The sequence below is a fragment of the Muscardinus avellanarius genome (genome assembly GCF_963383645.1).
Source record: "Muscardinus avellanarius genome assembly, chromosome: 9".
Classification (NCBI taxonomy): Eukaryota; Metazoa; Chordata; class Mammalia; order Rodentia; family Gliridae; genus Muscardinus; species Muscardinus avellanarius.
In genome coordinates, this window is record NC_137795.1 from 26,754,190 (window position 1) to 26,776,470 (window position 22,281).

Genomic DNA, 22,281 nt, shown 5'->3' on the forward strand with positions numbered 1-22,281 from the left:
GTGAACAGAGAAGTGATGCAGTATCACCTCCAGTAAGTAATTTAAGAAGAAACAATCAGTTAACTCACAGTCATAAGAAAAACATCTTTTAAATTAAAGTGAGGCAGGGAGAGGGGAATGAGGGTGACACAAGAGCTCTGCATTCTCATCTGTGGTTGAGGCAGTGGCCAACTTCAGAAATCCAGAAAGGGATAAATCGTCCTACTGTTTTAAAATATGGAGGCAAGTGCCTACTAAAAAGGTTGGCAGTGGTGTCTTTCAGGAAATAGAACTTAGGTTTATGGCCTTTGACAAAGTGCCAGGTATCTAACTTTTTAACAAGTAAACTGAGGCTCTGAAGTTATCACCTTACTCACCAGCCAGGTATTGTTTGTTCCATAGGCAAGAGAGATGAAAGGAGGAGCTCCAAGTTGAAAGAACCCTGCGGGGGTATGACATCAATACAGGACCACTGGACTGGTTTTCAGGAAATTAGGATAACGATCCAAAGGAGCTACCAACTCTTCCATGTTAGTGGGCAATTCACCGAACACCAGCTTGCTCCTCCTACGGTGCTGGGCTCAGAGCCCTTGCCCACGGCAAGCAGACAGCTGACACAGAGGTGAGGTTAATGGACCAAGAGAGTGGCTCGGTGCAGAGCGCTGGCTTAGCATGCATGAAACCCTGTCTGATCCTTAGCACAATAATAATAAAGAAGAAAAGCATGTGGGTTCTTTAGCTAATGTTTCCTTCCTTTATTCTGCAGCAAGAATTGTTAGCACACAGTAAGAACCCACATGCTTTTGTCTTAAATTTATACATCTTCACTCTTTCTTTTGTATTGGTTTTGGTATTCCTCCTGTTTTTAGTACTGGATATTAGAGGGTTCTTTAGCAAGTTCAAGAGCAGCTAACATGTAGTACTTTACCATTAACCATGCCAGGTCTGTCTCATGCATTATCAAATTTAGTCCTTTAAGACCTCTAACATAATCACCCTGCAGTCACTCAGCCAGTACATGGGAAAGTTGAGACCTGACTTCAAAGACCATTTCTTTTTACCATATGCTCATTTTCTAGTGTGCTGGAGTCACAACAAAGAGCCCCTAAGAGATCATCAGATGAGGCCTAAAACTGGAGACCATAGTACTATCTCCTAAAGCGTTCCTAATATCCACAGCAAGAGCTGGGCGTTACAGTGATGGTAGGCAGAACTGTACATCCTGTCAAAAATGCTCTAAGATAAGGCTCTTTTCCCTTAAAACTAGCTAATTTTTTTATTTTTTATTTTTTTTGATGGGGTAGTGGAGAATGAACCCAGAGGCATTCTACCTCTGAGCTATATCCTTAGCCCTTATTTTTATTTTGAAACACAATCTCCACTAAATTACTGAGGCTGGCCTTGAACCTGCAGTCCTCCTGTCTCAGCCTCTCTAGTGCTAGGATTACAGGAGTACAGCACAATGGCTGGCTTTCCCTAAACTTAATCAAATCTTTTGTACTACAATTACATCTTGGAAATGACTACTACTCTTCTTCATGCTGGTATGAATATGAGACTCAAACTCTCTGTACTGTGAACCACACAAATGACATAATTTCTTTATCCTAAGACTAAAAACAAACCAAAGAACCCAAACTAAGCACTATACTTTCATATAAGAACCTTACTTACAGTGAAGGTTCTGATTACAGTGAGATCACATTAATAAGGCAGAGCTTTAAACCAGTTTTGATACTTAGTATTTTATTTCCAGCACTCATACTCATCCTTGAATTAAAAAGGCCTAGCACAAACTAGGGGTTCCTTTTAAATGTTTACCTACTTGTGATGGAGCAGCCAGCAGGGAATCAACAAACTATGGTTTATTTATGTAATATGGCTCCAAAAGGGGACCTATCATGGCTCCAATATTCAAAGCACTCTAGGATCTGACTCACACCAAATGGTTCCTAATACCTTATGCTTCTTATCTTGCCTCATGAACCCATGAAAGTTTGTTTTCCCAGCTTTAAAAGCAGTGTTCACCAAAATCAGCATTTTACTTTATGGCAACATAAGCAATATCTAGTAGTATAGGGAGCAACAAAAACTGACTTAACCAAAAGTGCATCAAAACTAGAGTGAGTTCATTATTCTGCTTTGCAATGTAGTTTCTTTAAGTCAACTGTGATAAGAAAAAAAAAAAAAAACAGGAATAACTATGTTAAAATTTTACTAACACCTAAAAACCTAGAAGTTGGATTTAACAGTTTATTATGATTTATAAGTGTTATTTTAAAAACATCAGTCCATTAAACCATGTAGAAATAAGTATGCAAAAAGTCTGCAAAACAAAACATACTTTAAACATGTTTAAGTAGATAAATTATCTGAAACTCCAGACTGTTTCATCATTTCATTATTATGCTATGGCAGCCAAGTAATCCTTCACTTCAGTTGGCGTAAGCCTCCTAAACCCAGCTTCATTGCAGATCCCAACTTCTATGTTATCTTCTGTCATTTGCCCTTCAAAGCTTTCCTATTGAGACAGGAAAAAAAGGTTGATTTTTCTGAGCAGTTAATTACAAAACCATCATAAACCCACTTGGCAGATACTGGACTAACCTTTAGTGTTAAGATGGCTGTATGAATGGCATCTTCAAGTTCCAAATCTTCATTATATCTAAAGAAATTTTTAAAATAACAATGACTTTATGGCACTGTATACATTCTTTATACTTATTTAAATATAATAGCAGCATATTTTTTAAAAATTGAACTCTTAAAAATACAAAATTATACATTAATTCTTGTAGTTACCTCAATGAGAACCTATCACCAACTAAGATATTGACAATTATTTGATATTCAATTCCCAACATCACAAGAGTATAACCTCAAAATGAGTGTACTTCACAAAACCTAGGTATAAATATTTTAATTAGGATATCATAGCAATATTAAAAACATAGGGGATAAAAATCAGACCTTTGCCAAAATTTTGTAAAATGTCTGGAAGACTAATAAGTAAAAGTTAAGGGAAACTGCTTTATGATCCCAAGATTAAATTTACATTTAATAAAGTATCTAAGAGTAGTCTGAACATGAATATCATATGAGAAATATACTGATAGAGGTCTTCTGTTAAAGCTGATTACAAAATTTTTCTGTTCAAACAGCTGAATATTTTAGATGATTATAATAATGCTGAGTCTGGAGTACACCTAGGAGTAAGAATGAGCCGTTGTGCTCTACAATGACAGCAGACCTTTACACAGGTATTTGATTTCACAATTTCTTGGTTTCATAATTATTATACTAACTATCATTAAATCATTTAAACATTTTCCTCCTCTACACACAATTTTTTTAAATGGTTGGAAAAATTAAGTAAAAAACATTGTCATTTAGGAAATAACCAAGAAGAATGTAGAAAGAAATGCTCTTAACAAATAATATTACCACTTAATATTCCAAAGGCTCGAAGCCAAGACATTGAGAAGTTTTATTTTTGTTCCTTTAGATTCAAATACAGAGTATAGAAGAAATTTGTTTAGATCCATGAAATTAATCATTTAAAGAGTGCTAAAAACCATAAGGTCAGCTTGCTGATGAATGCAGTCACAGTGTGCCTACCTTTTCTCAAGGAAGGTTTTCCCATTTACATAGTTCTTTCCCATGGCTGTGGCCTTCCAAGCAAAGTATGCTCCCTAATCATGAAGGGAAAAGAGCTGCATTTTAAAACATTAATACAATTATTCTGCTATTTGCTTAACTCTATAATTGGTCTAATTTCTAAGGTAATAGAAATTTTACTGAATTGGAATGGAAATGCCACAGGAAAGGTTATTTTTTAAAAAAATTAAAGGGATGGATGATAGAAAGGCATGAAGAAACTTGGACTTTTTTTTTTTTTTTTTTGCGGGCCTGGGAATGGATCTCAGGGGCATTGGAACTCCGAGCTACAGTCCCTGCCCTATTTTTTATTCCTTATTTTGAAACTGAGTCTCACTGAGTTGCAGAGGGCCTCATTAAGTAGCTGAGGCTGTCCGCAAACCACGATCCTCCGGTCTCAGCCTCCTGAATGCTGGGATTACAAGCGTGCACCACCATGCCTGGCGTAAAAACTTGGATATTAAAGAGGAATTTGGTATCTTGATTGTGGTGATAGTTTTCTTCAATATTTCCATATACTAAAATTCATCAAACTGACAAGTTGTTCATGATACAATTTATTGTACATTTTGCAAAAAAGCTAATTAAAGGAAACCAATGTTAATGTAAAGTGAATAATCAATAGAATCAATAGTTCAGCTTAAATGGATTGAAGAGACTTAAAAACCTGTTCTATATATCTAAAAATTGGTAATTAAGTCATTTTAATTAGTAAATACATTAAAAAGAGACAACTGGGTGCAGTGGTGCACACCTACACTCTCAGCAACTTAGGAGGCTGAGGCAGGAAGGTTACAAGTTCAAAGCCAGAGTAGAAACTTAGCAAGACCCTGTCTCAATACAGAAAATGAGTAGTACAGTGCTTGCCTAGCATGGGCAAAGCCCTTGGTTCAATCCCTAGCAACACACACACACACACACACACACACACACACACACACACACACACACTCTATAATCTGAGGAAAAATGAAAGCAGTAGCAATGTATCACTTGTTGAAAAACATATATATATATACACACACATTGAAAAAAATGCCAAAAGACATATCAAATGAAGCAATTCCCTTTATTTTTACAGTACTGAAAATTAAACCCAGAGACATTCTACCTCCAAGATACAATCCCTATCCCTAATTTTTATTCTTTATTTTGAAATAGAGTCTCACTAAGTTGTAGAGGGCCTAAGTGTATGAGGCTGGCTGTGAGCCTGCAATCCTCCTTCCAATCAGCCTCCCAAGTACTGGGATCACAAGTGAGTGCAACTATACCTGGCTAACAATTGCCTTTTAGATAAAATAATGAAAAATAGGGTAAAAGGTGAAAACAGATTATTCCAGAGAGGATGGCTGCTACTACTCACTGGAAAGAAAAGTAAAAGGACTTGTCATTTAGCTTCAGAAGTTCTGAGATGATAAAAAACACTGTCAAAGTTCCCAAATACTCACCTTTCTGATGTGTGTGTGTGTGTGTGTGTGTGTGTGTGTTACCAGAGATGAAACCCAGGGACATTCTACCTCCAAACTATATTCCTAGCCCTAGTTTTTATTCTTTATTTTGAAACAAAGTCTCACTAAGTTGCAGAGGGCCTAAGTAGCTGAGGCTGGCTGCAAACCTGCAATACTCCTGTCTCAGTTTCCCAAATATCAGGATTACAAGTGTTGCACCACCATGCCTGGCCTACTTTTCGAATTTAAATAACCAATCACCAGCTGGGCATGGTGGCACACGCTTGTAATCCCTGCACTTGGGAGGCGGAGACAGGAGGATCGTGCAGGTTCGAAGCCAGCCGCGCTGGCTTAAAAGACCCTGTTTCCAAATAAAAAATATATAAAATAGGTCTGGGAGTGTGTCCCAGAGAAGGGTTCCATCTCCAGTACCACCACAAAAAAATAAATAAAATAATCAATCACCAAAATGTTTTTCTTTTGCCTTTTAAGTCTGTAAAGGTTATTAAGGCATAAGGTCTGTACTGAGTGAACTTGAAATTATCTAATAATCCATAAACAAAGATCAGTTCCTTATCTTGAATAATTTCTTAAGGCTCTCAAAGCAAATGGAATGACATGGAGTGGAGTTCTAAAAACATCTTCTAACTTAGACACCAATCTTCTCTTTCAAAGCAGACGACTCACCCAGGACATTCATTACACATTCATTTTGCAAAACTCTGAAGTCAATATAGCTAAAGCAATGTTTTTGCTGGAACAGTCAGACTCTAGTCAGTTCCCAGTTTAAACTAGTGGGAAAGATTAAAACAGTGTTCACCAGATTCACATCTTTAATTACAGCATTTCCCACAGTCACAGACTTCTGCAGATCGAAGACATGTTAACTATTTCAACAACTCATTCAGTATGTGATGTTAAGGAACACAAGAAGGCAAAACTAATGTAGCTTATAGCTTCCTTAGGCTTCCTTAGAAGACTGAATTACCAAAAATGTGAAGGTATACATAAATGTACACTACTTTATATTTTCTAAAGCCCAAATAAAAAGAAAAAATACTGATAAATTTTAAAATCTTTATGGCTTCTACTTTTATTAGACACTTAATAAGCAACCTTAACAAATCCCTCAAATATATTTAAAGGTACTTACAGATGGATCTGACTGAAATAAATATGGTCGTCCTTCATTCCAACCACAAATGAGTAAAGAAACTCCAAATGGGCGAACGCCACTGCAGAAAAGAAAATGAAAATTACATGATATATTCATGGTATTAAAATCACTCTCAAGAATTTATCAGTAGGTATCTCAAGTAAATTACCAAATAAACTAAATTAAAACTTTAAAGTTCTCTATTTAACTTCTTTCAAAATGAATCAATTCAAAATAAGTTCTCTTTCTGCTAATGAGAAAAAATAGTTAAATATTTTTTAATTAAATGGAGTGACAGCTATGGTTTGCTCCCCAAGGTTCATGTATGGAAGTTCGATCCCAATGTAATAAGATTGAGAGGTAGTAGACCTTTAAGAGGTGGGACCTAGTGGGAGGAGACTAGGTCATGGGGCCATCCTCAGAAAAGATAAATGCTGGTTTCTCAGAGTGGACTACATCTTGTAGATTAGTTCTCACAACAACAGATTATTACAAAGAAGCAAGCTTGGCCCCTTCCCACTCTCTTGCCTCTTCTCTCACTATATGACCGCTCTGGCAAGGGGCCCAACCACACAATGCCATGTGCCAGAAGGCCCTCATCAGAAGCTATGCTAGCATCATACTCTTGGACCTCCAGAACTGTGAACTAAACAAACCTGTTTTCCTTATAAGGTGTTCCTCCTCAGCTATTTTGTTAAGAGTGACAAAGTGGATTATGACAAACCTAAAGACAATGGGGGGTACTACTTAAGTGTGAAGTAACATATGGTATCCCAACCATGACGACTCACAGCTTGTCCACTGAGTTTATATAAAACTACCTTTATATTATCTCATATACACCCAAACCTAAGAATATTTGTCATTTTTCCTCCATTTTTATGCAAAAATAGCAATAGTAAGTCTCCTATATCTACTCTTTTGAAATGATTTTTTTTCCTCTTCTAATTCATGACACATTTCAAGTAATAAAAGCAACTTACCCTGACTGGGTATATTCTTGCATCACAGAAGCTACTCTCTGCACAAGCTGAGCTGTGGGAATGGGCTCTTGGTAAACAAGATAATATTGCTGAGCAAGTTTTCGAGCTCGGTGTACAAGCACTCTAACAAACAAGGAAGAAACAAGATTTAATTAAATTAAAATGCTCTACTACTTAAAAAGACTCATTCTCCTTCTACAGCACAAGTTGAACATGTATTTTTTTTAGTAACAACTATTGGCTCAGAGCCAGTCTTACTATTGCATCTGACTCCAGCAAACTTAAAAGAAGAAAATATCAGATCGTTGCAGGGAAACCAAACAATAGGAGATACACAAGAAGGCAAAAAGGAAGTAGGGACCAGAGTCCCAGTCAGCTTAAAAGCAACAGGTTGGATGCACAAATGAGAAGTTTAGCTTCCTCTGTGGCTTCCTGGCCACTGTCCCACTTATTTTAAAGTAGCCACCCTTTTAGAGTTCACCCCAACCAACACACACACATATGCACACAAATACACATACACCATTGTGGGCATCTTTTTCTAACCGTGCCTTAACCTTTTCCGCAGACTGCCTAAACCTCTCTACCTATACTTTAGATTACCCTTAAGAGATTAAGAAACAAGAAACTACTTTTAACTTAAAACCTATCAACTGTCAATGTACTATGCATCAAATAAAAATTTTAGCAAGAGAGATAGCACTTATCTTTATCTGCTCATATACTACTGATCTGAAATATACATACTATCCCCCTATAGGATACTCATGTTTAGTCACTAAGTTTATTTATCAGTAGTGGCATACTGCGGTCTCCCAGTGGCAACAAAGTTCTGCTGTAGTGAAGGCTGATCACATTTTAGTAAACTTGCTGGTTTTTCTGTTTCATTAAAATAAAATTTTGGTTCTGTTTTGCTTCACAAAAATCATGAGTAATAAAGTATTATCTCTTTCCTTGTTTGTTCAATGATAAACATAGAGAGGTGTTGCTCTCTTCTACTTGCTGGCTCCCTAATATAATGGGACTATCATCTCTTTTCCTGTGAAAGAATCTATGTGCTTCTGGATCCTGGATGGCTGCCATAATAACCAACTTTCAGTGGCCTTACAGAATTTTGTCTCTCTAACAATAAAAATAAAGATAATGAAATTAACTCTGGATGCTTATGCTTTCTTTTGTTGCCTCTTACTATAAAAAATAGTTTACAGTAGCATATATTGCTTCAGTAATTTTAAAAGTGCATTAGGGAAAGGGCTTGAGGTATAACTCAATGGTAGAATCTAGGTAGAGCTGAGAAAACAAAATCAGCTACAAAGTAGCGTATTGCCTTTCCCATGAAAGTGCTTGAAAGGTAGCTTCTGTCTGCTTTATGACTAAAAATAAGCGAACTAAAAAGTGCCTTAGGGAACACTGAAGCCCTTTACTCCCATTCCTTGGATAATCAGAGAGGGATAGTGATCAGAAAGAAAAGTCCATTATACAGAGATAAAAGTAGTGAGTACTAAATCTATCTGCTCTTGACAACTGATTGACACTGAATTAAACCTCCTTATAGTAACCTGTACAGGCAAAATAACCCTGGCATGGGTGAGGCTGCTGTTGTTAAAAAAAAAAGATTAAAGGAACATCACTTGACTTTTCTCCTCAAAAAGATAGATTATGAATCAATTCATGAGATGGCACAAAGAAAAACTGTCAAAAGCAAGATGTACCTGTAATCTGGACCCATGCCACTGTACACCAAACCTATATGTTTGGTAATTGGTTCCACTTTGTGTACACTTCGCTCATCATACAGAATGGATTTCTGTTTCTTCTCAGTTGCTAATACCACACCATTTGCAGCTTTTAAAAAAAGAACATAAATATTTATCAAATAAAGATTCTGTTTCAATAGCTTTCTAATTATATACATATTAAAACCCAACTCCGTTGTTATTTTCTAATTTATTAAACCTTTTCTTTTGGATTCTTGTATTAAAATTACCTAAGAAACAGTAAGTCTACTGTTCCTTCACTGATCACTTAGTGCACTTAAAAAATCCCTACATCTAACAGTATTATAAGATCTCTCTTAAAAGTACTCTAGGATACCAAAGAGTTTACATGTCTTAAAATAATTAGATTTCTAGCCGGGTGTGGTGGCACACACTTGTAACCCCAGTGCTTGGGAGGCTGAGACAGGAGGATCACACAGGTTTGAAGCCAGCCTCAGCTACTTAGTGAGACCCTGTTTCCAAAAAAAATCTAAAATACGCCTGGGAATATAGCTTAGAGGTAGAAAAGCCCCTGGGTTCCACCCCCAGTACCACCAAAAATAAAAAATAAAGAATAAAAAATAGGGCCAGGGCATAGCTCAAAGGTAGAATGTCCCTGGGTTCCAACCCCAATACAACCAAAAAAAAAAAAAAAAATTTTACAAGTAACTATTAACAAGCATGTGAACTGAACAAAGCATTTAATTACCTTTAATTCCCACTGAAGGGGCTCCTCCAGCTACAGCAGCCAAAGCATATTCAATCTGGACGAGTTTACCAGATGGGCTTAAAAAGAAACAGTATGTTCAAATATTTTAAAATATTTATTGCAGTAACATTTCTGAGAAAGAGCATTTATATACATCAAATCCCATTAATCAGACCCTAAGCAACAGGCAGCCTTTGAAATCCATCATAAACTTGGTATAAGATGAACACACTCATAGTGACACACAAATTCTTTCCCTTCGTTTTTTTCATTTGTCTGCCAGTTAGAGCATTATTAATTATCACTACCTCTTTTTACTGTTACCCCCTTATGACTTTAGGTGAGTTACATAAGCTTTCTGAGTTTTTTTCCCCTCATCTGTAAGATGGAGACAATAGTACCAGTTATCTGAAGAGCTGCTACAATGATTAAAAGAAATGCTGCCTATAAAAATTTCTGGCATAATACTGAATAGTAACATTATCAAGATAATGTATGTGTCTAAGAACTGAACAACATATATTTCATGTGGGTGCTTTTAATAACAGGGACTGACATGTTAGACCTAGACATCATTCACAAAAAGCTATTTCCCATACAATATAAAAATAATTCTAAGAACCACTAAATGGGTATACATAGCAGATCCAGCTCTTTAAGTTTGATTGCCAAATGCTAGTCCCAAACCGGCCTTTTTAGGTCACACTATTTTGAACTAGTTGTTGAATTAGAATCACTGTCACAAACCAACCTTCTTATTGATAGAGGGGGAAAAAAAAATCTCTAAAGGAAAGTAATCCATTCAAAGTTATACAGTTAAGTCAAATCTCCTATATTCTCTTGAAAAGGCAATCTTAAGTTCCAGGGGGGGCATCTGCTTAACTTCATCTAGTTACAGATATTTCATTTGTCATTCAAGTCTCACCTAGTACCACCCCACCTTGCTCAAGATATATAGTACTTTTAAATTTCAAAAGCCCCAAGAAGTTAATTCTGTCCAAAACGCATTTCCCTACTGACTGGTGAGCACCTTCCTGGCTGTCCTGCAGTCCTCAGTAGATATGCCATGTCCCCAGGGATGCCACCTACTTTTAGATTCCATTGAATTCCTACTCTATACTTCCTTTTTGCCTAAAATTCAAAATGTGTGAATTATTTTTATAATGTTTCTTCCTCAACAAAGTGTAAGTTCTGGGTATGTTTCAGACTCAACAAATTAGTTGACTTAAAAGAAAAACAACAATAAGCATTTAGAGTAAATAAAATTGCTGAACTTTATTTCCTTCAGTATTTTTCTTTTTTGGTACTAGGGATTAAACCCAGGGACATTCATTCTCTGAGCTACACTTCTAGCCCTATTTTAGTTTTTATTTTGAAACAGGGTCTAGCTAAATTGCTAAGAGTCTTGCTAAGTTGCTGAAGCTGGCCTTGAATATACCTGTCATAGGCTCCCAAGTACTGGGATTACAAGTATACACCACCACTCCTGCCCCCCCCCCTTTAATTGTCATTATTTCAATAATCATGGGCTTTAGGATCCATCTAGCTTTCAGGTATTGCTCAATACCTAGTTCACACCTCAAGGGAACATTTAAAGACTTGTGAAAACTTCATTACTTCTTCTCTGTTCCCAGGACCATCTGTACATACCCTGTCATGGCATCTTTCTATGATTGCTCATTAACCCGTAAGCTTGCTGAACAGTCTTGTTAGTCTGTAATGCCACTACCTCAGTCTAAAGCACCATCATCTTTACTTAGCAAACTGAAATAACCTTCTAACTAGTTTCTCTCTCACTTTGCTTCCACATTTCACTCACAATTAAACCCTGTAATAACTGTTTGGTTCACTTAAAACAAAAACTACTACTCTGGACTGAGCCTGGTCTACAAGCCCTGCATGAGTGGCCCTTACTTCATCTCCATTAACTCTCTGCTCACTACACTCACTCTCTTTATTCTTAAGTTTCCAAAGAGCTGGTTCCTTTTCATCTTCCACTATCAAAATCACACTGAAGCATGGCCCTTTTCTGATTATCCAATCCAAAGTCATGTTCATTCTTCCACCCTTAAAAGTAAAATTCCTGGGTAACAGAAAAACATTTTTTAGAATTCATTAGTAGGTGTAAGTTTGCTCACGTGTTATCAATATCTTCAGCCAAATACAAGTCATAAAATACCTTCTTCAACCTATAAACTCTAGTCATTTTCATATAAACAGTTTAATTTTGACTACACCAGTATAAAATAACATTTCTTTCTGGCTAAAACTATTAATTGTATCAGTTAAAAAAAACAAGTTTGTTTTAGTAAAGAAGTTAGTCATAAAAAGATTCAGTCCCTGATGATGTATGACTGTTTTATGTTTCAGCTCCACTAGAATTACACTTTCTTAGAGATAAAGGACAACATTTTCTGTGTTCACAAAGACTACCTCACACACTTTCTTTCAATACATATAATGGAACCTTTTAGTACAGAATTAAATGAATTTCACTCAAAGGTTATCAATAAACTATTGCATACCCTCACTTATTAAAAGCTACCAAGAGATAGGCATGGTTGCACACTCTTGTAATCCCAGTACTTGGGAGGCTGAGACAGGAGGATGGAAAGTTTTTGGCTAGCCTCACCTACTTAGGCCCTCAACTTGGTGAGACCCGGTTTCAAAATAAAAATTTAAAAATTGGGCTGGGGTTGAAGCTCAGAGGAAGAATGCACCTGGGTTCAATGCCCAGTACTGGGTGGGTAGGGGGGGACCTACCAAGAGAATGACAACAAAATGTAATAAAGAGTGTATTAATTTTTGTCACCAGAAATAATTTAGTTTGAATGTCTATTCAAGGATGAACTTAGGTTAATTTGTCCAAGCTGTGATTAGCTCATTAGTAAAATGTCCAGATAACATTCTTCCTGAATGGCAGTGGAAAGTGATAGAGTAACGTCAGTGACACCTACACACAAAGTATTCAACAAGTTAGAACCTGCCTGACCTTAGTGTCAGATAGGACAACTAAATGAAGCATTATTGATCCATAAGAAAACTGTCAAACAAGAATTCTTGCCTGGTCGATTTTTAAAATTCTCCCGTGATGGTTTTCTTACACTGGACATTGGATAAGATGGTTCACCTCAACTGTATTTTGGGAAATATACTTACTATTTAACTACCAATTCTGTATTAGAAAAATCTAGCCGGGCGTGGTGGGGCACGCTTCTAATCTCAGCATTTGGGAGGCTGAGACAAGAGGATTGCAGGTTTGTGACCAGCCTCAAACTACTTAGTGAGGCCCTTTGCAACTCAGTGAGACCCTGTCTCAAAAATAAGGAATAAAAAATAGGGCTAGGGGGGTTATCTCGGAGGTAGAGTGCCCCTGGGTTTTATTCCCAGTACCGCAAAAAAAGAAAAATCTAACATCTATTTAAAATCGGGAAGTAGGAAAGAGAAGGAGAAAGACATGAAGAGAAGGGAAGGAGAAAAGGCAGGCCAAAACATAGCCTAACTACTTTGGGGCGCACTGAAACCTAAGCTAAAAAAAAAAAAAAAAGTCAGCGTTTTTATTTTTTCGGTCCATAGGCTTCTAACAGGGGCAAGAAAGAAACCGAAAGCACTCAGTGTCAAGACACTACAATTAAACGGAGAACAAGCCTACGACCTAACTGTAAACTTTAGGTTTCCCTTCTTGCCCCTCAAAAAGCGACCCCACATAATTTGATCGATTTCGAGCTTTAAAGCTCCTGCATCTGGCCTACGTGGGTCAGAATGAAACCCCGAGTTCTAAAACGAGCCACCTGGAGATAACGCCTCATTTTCTAACAAAAGTTAGTTTCCGACCGGGGGCCTCCGGGGGCCGCTGCCCACGCCCGTCCCGGGTCCGCCAGGCCCGCACTGCCCCAGGCCCCCAACGCCGCCGCCCCGGCCTCTGGCCCGGCCAATGACTTTGCAAGCTGCATTCCCAACTCCATTCCCTACTGGACCTTCCGGAAATACTAAACTACAGGCCAGGACAACCAAAACGGGGTTGAAAAGTCCTGCAACCGTCACTCCGCGGTGGCCCTCGGGGGTCCCTTTCTTACCTGAATGTAGTCAACGAAAAGCTATACCCGCGTTCCGCCATCTTTACCCGGAGAGCCAAAGCACGCCAGCACACATGCGCACAGCTGCCGACGTCTCATTTCCCCGCCCCCTCCTTCCCTCTCACTCTCTGATTGGGCTAGAGGCAGAGCCGACCCATAGGCATGCTGGAAGTTGTAGTTCTGGAAACCGGATTTGCTTGACGCTGGGGCTGAGCGCATGCTCGCTGTAGGCCCGGGACCTTAGCTCAGTGGGTTCTGTCTTCCGGCGAGGAAGATGGCGCCGGCCGTGTGGTTGCTGGTTCTTCCTCGGTGTCCCGGAGCACGGGGACTGCTCCGAAACTGTTGGGAGGCATTGCAGCGGAAACTTCAGCAGAGCTGGTCAGACCTTCCAAGTCCTCCATGGGGTAGGTAAAGAAAGGCTCCGTGGAGACTGGATGAGGCCACCGGTGCTGCCCGTAGACACTGCCCATGCCTTTGGACCTCGGCGGATCTTGTCATCCGCGTCTGCGCGTAAAGGAACAGAGTTGGGGACTTTCCGCTTAGCCGCCGCACACGGCAACTTTTGCGCCCACGACCAAAACAAAACAGTGCTGTGTTTACACATCCTTGCACAGAGTGTTACCAAGCTCATGACCTTGTGTCAAAGATAAGCACTGCCAGGCTTTAGTTAAAAAGCAGAAAATAGATCCTATTCAGTAACTACCGATCGAGGACAGCCGAGCTCCATTCCATTCTGATTTGTGCAGAGGTGATTTAGACCTCTTAGGGGGTTACGGGGAGTGTAGGGCCCCTCGGAGTCAGAGAAGTGAAAAGCAGAAAAGGGTTGGTCAGTGTAAAGGTGATTAGTCCAGATGTGTCTTCTGGCGCGCAGTTATCGAAGTTAGAATTCTATTCACCCGCAGGAGCTGGGAGAGAGGTCCTGTTCTTTCTGATGAATGGCTGTGTAAAACTGGCTCCGGGTCCCGTGAGAGAGACGTTTTTTATTTGAAAGTGATGTCTTTACAGTTTTAAGCTCATTGTAGAAAATGCTGTAAGAAAGGGAGTTCAGGTGCCTATCATCAGGTATGTGTTGACTGAACAAAAAGTATTTTCTGGCAGCATGGAGCTCTGTTAGGCTTAATCTCTAAGGGGAGCTGAAATCATCCTGGGGACGTGTTGGAGTTGATCAAGTTTGCTAGTGCAGAAGTGTAGACAGTTGTCATGTTTGTACAGTTCTGCTACTCTGGGTCCCTGTCCTCTTTCCTTTTTAGTCTTCCTCTCCGATGCATGCGGAGTGCAGTTTGTTAACATGAACTCTATGCAGATGAACTCTTATACACTTGTCTCCTTCAGGATATGTGTGTGTGTGTGTGTGTGTGTGTGTGTGTGTGTGTGTGTGTTACTGGGGTTAGAACCCAGGGGCTTTTTCTACTCCCAGACCTATTCCATACTTTACTTGGAATTGGTCTCACTAAGTTGCTAAGAGCCTCACTGAGTAGCAGAGGGTGGCTTCAAAACTGTAGGATCCTCCTGTCTCAGCTTCCCAAGCGCTGGGATTACAGTGCACCATGCTTATATCCAGCAGGATATAATTTTAATTACAAGTATTTTGGACATTAAAGCTTCCATTGCTTTAACATTTACAAAGTATCCCAGAAGTGACAGTAGCTAAGGCAGTCTGAACATAAAATATGTACAGATATATAACAAACACTGATGTAAGTTTTCTCCATATTCTTCTTTGGATAATATTAACAACAATCCCACTAGGTATCTCTACTTTTCAACTGAAGTAGACTTAGAAAGTCTCCAGGTTATATATACAGTCCAGAGATTGTGTTATTAACCACTGGGCTGTGCTTAGCAAAGAAAGAGTGGAGAGTAAAGCAATCTCTATGACTTTATAAGCAATTGAGTAAACCAAAAATGAGGCAGTGATAGTCACATAAATAATAATATCCAAAGAAATGGTGAGCTAGCTCTTTTTCTTAGAGAAAAAAAAAACAAAGATTAAGGAGGAACTTAGTGACTTAAGGAACCTACTAGGTTATATGATAAAGGAGCTAACTAGATTGAATATAATTTTTAATATTACTTAGTTATCCCAGTGCAGGTCAGAAGTGCACAGTTAAGGAATCTTAATCTTAAAGTTACATATACATTAATAAGGTCCTGTTCTCCACCAAATAGAATATGGACGATTGAATGATTTTTTTTTCCCCCCCTGTACTGGGGATTGAACCCTGGGCATTCTACCTCCTAGCTATACCACCAGCCCTATATTTTTATTCCTTATTTTGAAACAGGGTCTCACTGAGTTGCAAAGGACCTCACTAAGTAGCTGAGGCTGTCCTGGAACCTCCATCCTCTTGTCTCAGCCTCCCAAATGCTGTGTTTACAAGCATGTGCCACCATGCCTGACTTATTTGGTTTTTTAAGTTAATCCCCTGTCATTCTTTTACTTATCATTTCTACTAAACCCTTCACTCCTGTATTGCATGAAGTAAGAAGCTCTTGATAAAATTCCACTGATCTCACTTCAGGTTCCATTAAAAATATATTTTGTTATATGATAATTCCTTTTGTATTAGCTTTGATACTGTATATTTTAATAGGTAAGATTTACTGTCCAGTATCTATTAAATTTAATGTTCTAAACTATTGGGTGTTTGTGTATATGTATATTTTTTGACCTATCATAGTTGATTATAAGGAGAATGATATCTGAATGGTCATTTAGGAGCTAGCAATCAAAGTTGTACCTCCATGTCTGTATTTTATAGGACCAGCATTAGCAGTCCAAGGTCCAGCCATATTTCCAGAGCCAGCAAATGATATCAGTGGAAGTAAGGAGAATTCCAGCCTTTTGGATAGTATCTTTTGGATGGCAGCTCCCAAAAACAGACGCACCATTGAAGTTAACCGATGCAGGAGAAGAGACCCACGGAAACTTATTAAAGTTAAGGTAATGTCTTAATTATTGTGGCTGTGCTTTTCTTAGTCTTCCATTGAATAGTCTCATGATATTTTTGTGTAGCTTTTGGATAAATTATACTCAGATCTTCTATGCCTACCCTCTGGCCTGAGTAAAATAAAACAACCTCATTGTGTATCTAGTGTCCTCTAGCCGGCATATTAAAAATAGAAGAAAAATGTTTGAGGATTGGTTAGAGGGCTAGAGCCCACATGACTTTGACTTAAGCTGCATAAATCTTAAGCTAGGTGAACTACTATTAATATATTAATAGCTAAGCTATTTGAACTAAAAATGAGTAAACATATTAAATATGAGCAGACCTAAAGTGATCAGTCAGAAGTAGGCAGAGCTGGGCATGATGACATATACCTGTAATCCCAGTACTTGGGAGGCTGAGACAGGAGGATCATAGGTTTGAGGACAGCCTCAGCAAGTAGTGAGGCTACTGTTTCCAACCTAGCAAGACCCTGTTTCCAAATAAATAAAATTGGGCTGGGGATATAGCTTGAAGTTAGAATACCTCTGGGTTTAATCCCTAGTACAAGAAAAAAAAGGAAAAAAAAAGGAGTAGACATATTTGGTGTTGGGTTTTACTATTTACATATTTAACTCTTTACCATGTTCAATAAAATACTGTGAAAGAAAATCTTGAGATAAGTAAATGCTAACATCTATTAAGGACGTATGATATACCTCTGTGTTTCATGTATATTATTCCAGTACATTCTTACAATAATCCTCTAAAGCAAATAATCATTTTCTTCATTTTTAGGATAAAGAAACAAAAAGAATTTTCTGTGGTTTGCGCAGCTGTTAGTGATAGGCCAGGATTTGAGCTCAGGCAGTCTGATTTTTGAGCCCACGTTCTTTTCAGACCGCTCCTTCTATACTGTGTGTGTGTGTGTGTGTGTGTGTGTGTGTGTGTGGTCCTGGGGGTGGAACCCAGAGGCTTCCTACCTCCGGGGTACACTCCCAGACCTATTTTATATTTTATTTGGAAACAAGGTCTCACTAAGTTGCTGAGAGCCTCACTGAGTAGCTGAGGCTGGCTTCGAACCTGTGCGATCCTTCAACCTCAGCCTCCCAAGCACGGGGATTACAAGCGTGCGCCATCACGCCCAGCTCCTTCTGTACTCTTACCTCAAACAGTTTCAGATTTTCCTGCTCCACAATATGGACTAATTCTCTTCATTGATCTAGTTTTTTAAAAAAAGTATATATATCATGCTTATTAACAATTATTTTAATCACTGTTTACTTTGTAGCATGCACAGTAGCAGCATTGTATAGATAAGACTCAAGAACCGAGTCTACATTTAAAATTATGCCCATAGAACGTAAGCCAAAAAGTATTACTGAGAAATAGTTGGGGCTGAACTTTATCTGGAACTTAGAAAACACTGATTTAAGACTTCTTAGAATTTGCTTTTGAGGGATTTAAAATTTTAGGAATGAGGTCTTCTTTTACATAATTTCCTGGACTATTAGTCTGTGCATTTATTTTCTCTGAATTATTTCCTGCTACATACAGTATATTGTTTGGATATTTTGATGACAAAAAGAAGACTGATTGTCTGGTTATCTTTTTGTATCTCCTTTAGACATACAATTCAATTTTTAGGATAGAGTAAAATAAGAACATGGAAAAGTCAGGAATTTCAAGGTTCTTTGTTCCTTTCACGAGAGATTATTTTGCTATCTCCCTCACGGATGTTATTAATCTTAGAAAGTATTTAAAGCTTCTTTAATGCTCCTATTTTTTTTTTCTTTTTCAAGTCCCAGAATATGTTGAGAAGTATTTTAGAAGTTATATTTTATAGTAACCTCAGTATTTGTAAGGCTGAGACAGGAGGGTCGCAGGTTTGAAGACAGTCTCAGCAAGTAGTGAGACTCATCAACCTAGGGAGACCCTGTTTCAAAAGGAAAATAGGGCTGGGGTGAGTCTTGGAGGTAGAATGTCCCTGGGTTCAGTCTCCATTAACACATACACAACACACGTGCCTTCAAATTGTAACATGAGTTTTATATGAAGGAATTATCAGTGCTCACATATAAAGAAAAATGGTACTATCTACCAAAATTATGGATTCTGTACAAGAGTTTGAATCATGTAGTAATTAAGCAGAGGAAGCTAGCTTGTTATGTTATTTTGTTTGCCACAGGTAGATTGAAAGTGAATTTACATTGTGTTGATGGAGTTCTCATTAGAGATTTAGTATTTGAACTGCAGTAATAGAGTACCTATTTACATAAAGATGATTGTTGTGGTTAATTAAAAATGTACTGGATATTCAGTTGGTAAACCGGAGTTCTCGTCCCAAATTTTCTACTGACTCAAACTCAGAGTTGCTTGTTTTCAGTTTCCCTATTGAAGATTGAACTAGATGCTATGACTTTATGTAGCACAAACATTTTAAAAAAGCTAAAATGGCTGTTGGTGATTATTTGTACTTTATATTGCCTCTTGTTAATGTATGTTTTTTGTTTGTTGTTTTAAAGAACAACATAGTAACTTGCCCTGAATGCGGTCACCTGAAGCAGAAACACGTCCTATGTGGCTACTGCTATGAGAAAGTACGGAAGGAGACTGCAGAAATCAGACGGCAGATGTGGAAACAAGAAGGTGGTCCTTTTAAGGCCCCCACAGTGGAGACCACAGTGCTGTATACAGGAGAGACGCCATCTGAACAGGATCAGGGAAAGAGGATTATTGAACGAGACAGGAAGCGGCCATCCTGGTTTACCCAGAATTGACTCCAAACATATTAAAGATAATTTCACAGTAAAACATTTCTCTTTGGAGGAAGAGTTGGTTTTTATGTTGTCCTTCTTTTTAAAATCATTGGTATAGTTTAAAATGTACTTTATAAGAAGTTGGCTGTATAAGAGAGAATTTAAAAATATATCATGTGCAAACTGAAAATATTTATGCAATGGCTGAATGGATTAATAATGCCTGTTTCTATTACCCTATTGGGTTTTAAGTAAGCATAAACTTTCCAGAATGAAAATCATGTTTGCTAGTGTTTTTTCTTAGACAAGAAAACACAAATACATTCATTTAAGTAACCCGAACAAATAAGTTATCACTTGAATTCTCATATTATTTTTAAGATATAGTTGTGTCAGTAAGAGACGGGTTTTTTTTTTTTTTTTTTGGTTTACTTTATCAAATTAAAATTGCCTTTGGACAAATTCACTTGGTATGGAACATTGGAACTTAAGTGGTAGAAATAATTACTTATATTTTACATTAAGTAAACAATCTCATTCAAAATTTGTAGATGGCTTGAGAGATTTATATTCTATAGTTTTGGGAGAGAGATTCTTCAAGAGATTATGATCCAGATGCACAGAAAGTATGGAAAAGGTGTTGACTCTGCATTTTAGTGGTACTAAGAATTGAACCCAGGGGTGTTTTGCCTCTGAGGTGCAGTCCTGCCTCAGCCTCCCAAGCCTGGTATTACAAGTGTGAGTCACCATGCCTGGCATCTGGGTTTTACTTCTAATTTATTTAGCATTTTATTATTTCTGTCTGTTTATACCAATAGCTTCTCTATCTTCCTGAAAAAAAATTTTATTTTTCTACTGGGGATTGAACACAGGGACATTCTTCCTGAGTTACAACCCAACCATCTAATTTTGAAACAGGATCTCACTAAATTATTAAGGCAAGCCACAAACCTGTGATCCTTTTGTCTCAGCTTCCCAAGTACTGGTATTATAAGTGTTCACTGTACCCAGCCTGAAATTTATTTTTTTGTTTTCTTCCCAGTTTGTGTCCACCTTGTGCCCAAGATTTGCTATTTTGGACCCTGCTTCTTTCAAAATAAAAGCAAGACAGCTCTTTGAAACACATAAGGGAATTAAAAGGAAAAAAATCAGCAAACAAAGCTCAGGAGTGTATTTAAAACAAAATGCATGCCACAATAACTTGAACGCTTGCTGAAATTAGGTAGTAAGTTCGACTCTGAATTTATTTTCTTTGGAAAGAAGGAGCATTCACTTACATAGATCAGTCTAGAATGTGCATCCCTGTCTTGGTGCAAGGACCACTTGGCCTGAGGAACACTTGAGCTTCAAAATGAAGATTATGTAATAGTGTGATTCATGTTGACATTTCTACAGGTAGACTGGTCAGTTTCATGGGACACTAGATTTAAGTGCAATTCAGTAAAAGGAAATCTTAAAATTTTTTCCAAGGCGTTGGAATCCCATTAAAGTTTGCTTTGTGTGTGTGTGTGTGTGGTTTTTTTTTTTTTTTTTTTTTTTTTTTTTGGTAGTACTGGGGATGGACCCCTTCTACCTCTGGGCTACACTCCCAGACCTAGACCTATTTTATATTTTTATTTGGAAAAACAGGATCTCTTAAAGCCAGTGAGGCTGGCTTCGAACCTGCGTGATCCTCCTGTCTCCGCCTCCCAAGCACAGGGATTACAAGCGTGGGCCACCATAGCTGGCCACATTAAAGTTTTCTGAACAGGCATGGCTCAATCCAAGGATGGAGAAAAGTGTAGGGAAATTGGTTTTTTGCATATTATTAATGCAATCTTCTGTAGGTATTTCTTTGACATATACATAAGGTAGATATAGTTCAGATAGAATCATTGGTTCATGATGACCTAAAAATGCTCCCCTGCTTAATCAGTGTTGCCAGTTGATTACAAAATATGCCTTTAGGTCCTTTGATGTGGACCAAATACACTACAATGCCACAGTTAATACCCAATGTGATGGTATCAGGAAATGGGACCTTTGGAAGGTAATAAGGGTGGAGCCCTCACAAATGGGATTGTTAGAAGACACAAGAGCTTTCCTCTGCTTTCTACCACATAAGGATATAAGGAGACCCATCTGTAACCTAAGAAGCCAGTCCTCATCAGAACTAAATTTATTGGTACATTGTTCTTGGGAGAGAGGGTACATTCTACACTCAAACCATAGCACCATACCCCTGACCCCTAAAAGTTCATGCCCATCTCACAATGCAAAATGCATTCAGCTTATCTCAAAGAGACCTCTAAATAGTTCCTTATTTGCTCAAAAGTCCAAAGTTTTCTCTGAGACCAAAGCAAATTTTTAGCTGTTAGCCCCCATAAAAATAAAGAAGCAAGTTGCTTTCAGTATACAATGATAAGTATTCCCATTTCGAAATGGAGGAATAGGGCATAGAAAGATGGGACCAAAGCAAGATTGAAACCGCCAGGGAAGACATGAAATCCTGTGGGTGCACATCTGACATCCAGAGCAGTGGTGGGGCGTGATCTCCAAAGGGCCAGCAGCCTTGTCCCTCTGTCCTTGCTAGTGGCAGCCCACAGGGCTGCTCTCTTGGGTTGACGTGTCTGCTTGTTGCCTGTAGCTTTTCTTGACAGATGTTCCACATGCCTGGCATCTCTTAATTCCCGGCATCCCCAGTGGCCTCACTCTGCTTCACAAATTGCTTCCTCAGGGTCTGCCTGCAGGGATGCCAATCGAGATACAAACAAGAAGACACACAAGAGCTTTCCCTCTCTGCTTTCTACCACATGAGGATATAAGGAGATAGCTAAAAGAAACCAGA

The 22,281-nt window shown here is 38.3% G+C and overlaps 2 protein-coding genes across 2 annotated transcripts; one reads left to right on the plus strand and one right to left on the minus strand.

The window, feature by feature from the left end:
* Positions 1-2,383: 2,383 nt before the first annotated feature.
* Positions 2,384-13,821, minus strand: PSMA2 (proteasome 20S subunit alpha 2; the record flags this gene model as incomplete). The annotated part of the gene is made up of 8 exons (XM_080701048.1): positions 13,766-13,821; positions 9,690-9,766; positions 8,936-9,068; positions 7,224-7,346; positions 6,238-6,319; positions 3,598-3,671; positions 2,587-2,644; positions 2,384-2,500 (listed from the first exon to the last, which is right to left on the minus strand). Exons 1-8 carry the CDS (start codon positions 13,804-13,806, stop codon positions 2,384-2,386), a joined length of 705 nt encoding a protein of 234 aa, XP_080557174.1. The 5' UTR covers positions 13,807-13,821.
* A 215-nt stretch (positions 13,822-14,036) lies between these two features.
* Positions 14,037-19,475, plus strand: MRPL32 (mitochondrial ribosomal protein L32; the record flags this gene model as incomplete). Its single annotated transcript, XM_080701097.1, has 3 exons — positions 14,037-14,169; positions 16,528-16,709; positions 19,221-19,475. The coding sequence occupies exons 1-3, from the start codon at positions 14,040-14,042 to the stop codon at positions 19,473-19,475; spliced, it is 567 nt and encodes a 188-aa protein (XP_080557223.1). The 5' UTR covers positions 14,037-14,039.
* Between the last annotated feature and the right edge of the window lie 2,806 nt (positions 19,476-22,281).